Source organism: Acyrthosiphon pisum, unplaced genomic scaffold (genome assembly GCF_005508785.2).
Source record: "Acyrthosiphon pisum isolate AL4f unplaced genomic scaffold, pea_aphid_22Mar2018_4r6ur Scaffold_153;HRSCAF=544, whole genome shotgun sequence".
NCBI lineage: Eukaryota > Metazoa > Arthropoda > Insecta > Hemiptera > Aphididae > Acyrthosiphon > Acyrthosiphon pisum.
In genome coordinates this window covers 3,808-8,892 of record NW_021764211.1, presented here as the reverse complement: position 1 = coordinate 8,892, position 5,085 = coordinate 3,808, and the positions used below count along the sequence as shown (strand labels likewise).

The 5,085-nt window shown below is 32.8% G+C and overlaps 1 protein-coding gene across 1 annotated transcript; it reads right to left on the bottom strand.

Moving 5' to 3' along the window:
- Positions 1-1,344: 1,344 nt before the first annotated feature.
- On the bottom strand, positions 1,345-2,670 carry LOC100167922 (tigger transposable element-derived protein 6-like). The gene has a single exon (XM_008190244.1). It carries the CDS (start codon positions 2,668-2,670, stop codon positions 1,345-1,347), a length of 1,326 nt encoding a protein of 441 aa, XP_008188466.1.
- Positions 2,671-5,085: the final 2,415 nt, after the last annotated feature.

Here is a 5,085-nt window from a genome sequence, read left to right as displayed (position 1 = left end):
AACACTATTTTATACCAAAAAATCGAAGAAAATAAATTAATGCTCCCACCTAATCAACCATAACCTTCAAAAACGTTACCTATTCCATATGTAATTGTTGCTGATGATGCTTTCACGTTGTCCCAAAATGTAATGAAACCTTATCCTGGCACATAGGACAAAGAAGCGCCGAAAGAGTATTTAACTATCGTTCGTCGCGAGCTCGTCGAGTGGTAGAAAACGTGTTTGGGATTATGTCATCCGTTTTCCGTGTGTTGAGAAAACCGTTATTGGTAGAACCAGAAAATGCAACAAATATCGTCATGACATGCGTTTTACTTCATAACTTTTTAAGAAAAAGTAGGACGTCTACCAAAATGTATTCGCCGCCCGGAGTTTTGGATTATGAAAATGCAGGAGAAATTATTCCAGGTACATGGTGAGGTGAAATAGGGGACATTTCATCATTATTGCCAATACGTAGAGTCGCTAAGAAATCGGCGATCGAGGCAAAACATATTAGGGACGAATTCGCAAATTATTTTATAACAAATGGTAAGTTACCATGGCAGGATCAATATTGTTAAATAAAATAGTTATAAAATATATACATACCTCTGTATTAATTGTGGTTCTTTTTTCATAGACGTCTCTTAAGAACATGCCCATCTTATTATAAGCGAACCAATTTGGTTTGAAAACATTGTCTGGAGCAGTTCGCATACTATCTTTGACATTTTGATGCAACGGCCGAAATGTTGACATCAGAGATTCTTTTTTTTTTAAAGCTGCTATATTATAATATGGTGCACTGAGTCCTTGTTGAATCCTCTTCCATGCATCGTTTACAAGATTTCGATTGCTATGAGATTTGTTTTTAGGATTCCATAGGTACCCACATAATATAGGTACAGTAAGTTCTCGTTACAACGAACTCCAAGGGACCACATTTTTTTTTCGTTGTAACGAAATTTTGAAAATTCGAATATGTATAGTTCAAATATGTATGTAATAAATAAATAATTCAAATGTAAATAATTTGCGAAAAAATAAATAACTTTTTTACATATAAATAATTGACAATTTTAACAAATGTAAATAATTTGCGAAAAAATAAATAACTTTATTATAGAAAATCAACAATTTTCTTTTGAACAAGGTTTGCTGTTTTAATAGAAAGTAAATAATTTTGTAGTTGGTGAATGTTTGTAAAGATGAAGTCTAGTACATCACTCTGTGATGTAATGAATGTTCGCATTACTTCCAAACTTGTTAAGGCTTTGTACTTCTGATGAAGTGACATTGCGCACATCATTTCCCATCACAGCTTCTTCGTCTTCGTCTCCACTACTTTCATCGGTGGCCTCATCTTTGCTTAATGGATTGAACGATGTCTACTTCGGTTAGTTCATAACATGTTGAAACGTCATCTGCACCGAGATAATCTTCTAAATTCACGTCGTCAGGAAGCGACGTTTTCTTTTTTGCAGTGCTCCAAATTTGCTCTAACTCAGATTGTTGGATATCGTGCGTATTTGATTCATCATATTCGGCCACTTCTGAAACAGAATTGGCGTCTTTGGTTGTGGTTGCATGTTTCCACCAGTTAGTTATTGTTGATTGACTGATATCATCCCAAGCTCCGCATATCCATTCGATAGCTTCCTTCACATTGCATTTTCTTTGGATATTTTTCTCCAAATCGCATAAAATTTGACGTAACAAAAAGGTTCTGTAGCGTGATTTTACAGCTCTGATGATACCTTGGTCAAGAGGTTGAAGTACAGCTGTGCAGTTAGGTGGGAAATATTCCACACGAATGTTATCCAATTTTGGTGGTGCATTATATGGAGTGCAGTTGTCGATAAGAAGAAGAATTTTCCTCTTCTTCTTTTCCATTTCTGTATCAAAATCTATCAACCAATCATTAAAAATTATTTGGGTCATCCATGCTTTCTTGTTAAATTTATAGATGCATGGCAATGATTTACAGTTTTTAAAACAACGAGGTTTTGCAGATTTGCCAATGATGAGGAATTTTCGTTTCTCCGTTCCCGATTTGTTACAACAGAACAGAACGGTGATGCGTTGTTTGGAAGCTTTACCCCCTACACACTTGTCTCCTTTCTGGGCTAATGTCCTTTTTGGTTCAAGCTGAAAAAACACTCCAGCTTCATCCGCATTAAAGACATCGTCCGGGTTGTATTTCTTGATGAGTGCAGCAACTTCTCCATTTCGCCATTCGTTAACAGAATTCATTGGCACGTCACTCGCCTCTCCAGAAATGCATTTGGACAATACACCATACCGCTCACGGAAACGATTTAACCATCCGACACTTGCTTGGAAATTCTCAACTTCGAGCATTTTAGCAAATTCTAAGGCTTTTTCTCGAATTAAAGGACCGGTCAGAGGAACGTTTCTGGAACGAACATCTTGAAACCATTTGTAAACCGCCGTATCAACGTCTTCAAATTGTGCCTTACGCATCCTTTTCCTGCTCGGGTCAAAAACAGAAGTCTGCACTTGTTTCAAGATGCTTTCTCGGTCCTTCAAAATGGTTGACAATGTAGATGGAGATATGCCATACTTCTTTGCCACCTCGCCTTTCTTCAATCCTTTGTCTACTTCAGAAATTATGTTTTTCTTCTCTTCCAGCGAAAATTGCTTTCTTTTCACTGTAGAACTCATCACGTACGTACATAAAGAAGGAGCATAAAATACGGAAAAGTAGTCTGCCAGTCACTTGCCAAGTCATGTGGGAACTGTCACCAATGCACATCATAATGACTGGCCGTTCTTTGACTTGTGCACCATTCACCGACAATCGACGGGATACGGCCAGTGACCAACATTTGTACCAGCTCAACTTCCCACACGGCTGGTCACTGGCCACCAGTGACAACATTGGCCAAGTACACCAGTCGTGTGAGACCGCCTTTATAATACCTACTTATTAGTTATTTATAAATGTAAATACATGGGCAATGACCAGTTACGATTTGGTTCCTACTTCCATAATCAGTTTCACCATCGTGGATGGTGGATCGTGGATGTTAAGTGTTCCAAAATTATTTAATTTAAATATCCAGCTGGATTAAAACTACATTAACATTTAACCAACATTAAAATCGTTTTTTGTTTGTTTTGAATTATTATATTTCGTAATTTTATTCATTATATTTCTTTGAACCAAAGTGTGTTTTGTGTAAGGTAAGTACCTACCTATATTATTATAATAAAGAATTTATAATATTGTGAATGAAAAAATATTTATTATTTAATATAATGTAAGTATGATATATAGTTTTCAAAATATTTTGGCTATCGAATTATTTTACCACACGGTTCTACGATACGCATTGATTCAAAAGTGAATAATAATAATAATAATAATAATAATAATACATAGGTATAATAATTAGTTGTATAATATGTGACATTTTTGCATTTTTGGAAAATACTCGTGCATCTACTGTACTATTAGCCACTAGGTAATAATAAGTAACCATTATCAATATAATAAAATAATAAAATATCCTATTACTTATTAGAAGAATGCACTGATTTATTTTCATATTTCACCTATTTTCTACATTTTTAATCATAATATTTATTAAAAGAAGTATTCAAGAAGTTGTATTTTCAAGGATTAACTGAAATAAGCAATTGACTCAGAATTATCACTTTAAGATAAACACTTATAGGTACATTGTACATATTATTATATTAATAGGTATTAAAAAATAATTATTTTATATTTTTACAAATTAAAGTTAATTTTTAAAATATGTAAACCATTTAACCACCCAGTAGGCTAGAGGATAGAAAAAGAAGATTTATGATATTTTGATTTAAAATTAATAGATAATATGTCTGAGAAACGTGGACGAAAGCAAAAAATTGAAAGTCATAATATAGATGCTGAGATCATTAAATTTTAAAAATGATATTATATCACAGGATAAACAAGGTTTGTAGTACAGTTTTTATAAAACTTTGATTAAGTATTATTTATCAGTATTTATTAATAATATTATATGACGTATACATTTGAACATGCTTTGTTTGTTAATATATTATTTTAAGTTCAATCTTTTAATAGGAATAGCAGGCACTAAAGAAGATGTTTGGAAGACAATATCAGAAATTATCAATAGCACTTATGGCACGACTATTACTCCAGCTTCAGTAAGAATGCGAGTAGCGTTAAACAGAAATGGACTCATGGAAAAATTAGGATTGTCAATATTGAAACCAGTTGTCGCATTAAATACATTAGGACATAGTAAATTCTATCCCTTAAGTTAAAATATATTTTTAAGTTATGTTAATTAGTAATTATTAATTCAATTTACAGACAAAAATTATATAACAGATAATTCCTGCATCCTGCAGCAGTGATGAAACAGATAAAAGAGACGACAAACAAAGAATACATTTTTCCATAACATTATCTTCCGAAGAGTGGAAATGTTTATCACCAAGATCAAAATCGTACAATGAGAAGAATGGCTCACGAAATTACCTTATACTAAAACCATTTGAATGGAGCAATGTAGTCCAGGAACACTTTTATTTACATACTAGATTGCCCTGTCCTATATCATTTAAAAAAGCTCGAGTGTCCGAGTATGGAGAAAATTTTATTACTGTTCATGGTAGATGTAATGAATGTAACTCCACTTTGCAAGGATATGTTAAAGAAATGCCTTCATTGAATGCTAGGTTAGTAAATTTAAATCAACTGTAGAAATGTATAAAACAAAAGTTTTCGTAAATTAAGTGAACCGTTATTTTTTGTTTAGAGTTGTAATGCAATGTTCATATGTGGGTCAATTTGATATGCTTCATTCAAAAAAACGACGACTCATGGGATCTAAAATGAATCGGGCTTTGAATGCGACAAATAATCAAAAAGAAAATGCTTCTGTTTATATTCGATCTGAAGCGAATAGGCTAATGGAAGAAGGTGAGTTGCTAACTATCTTAAATTATTTTTATGGAGTAATATATACTACACATATTAAAGTTTATAATGTATACTGTATATTACTTTTTTCAAATAAAAACTCACATACACAATATTATTATACATTTTTACAT

Excerpts from the sequence above, each read along its gene's own strand:
- LOC100167922 (XM_008190244.1), bottom strand. The coding sequence starts at position 2,670 with ATGAGTTCTACAGTGAAAAGAAAGCAATTTTCGCTGGAAGAGAAGAAA.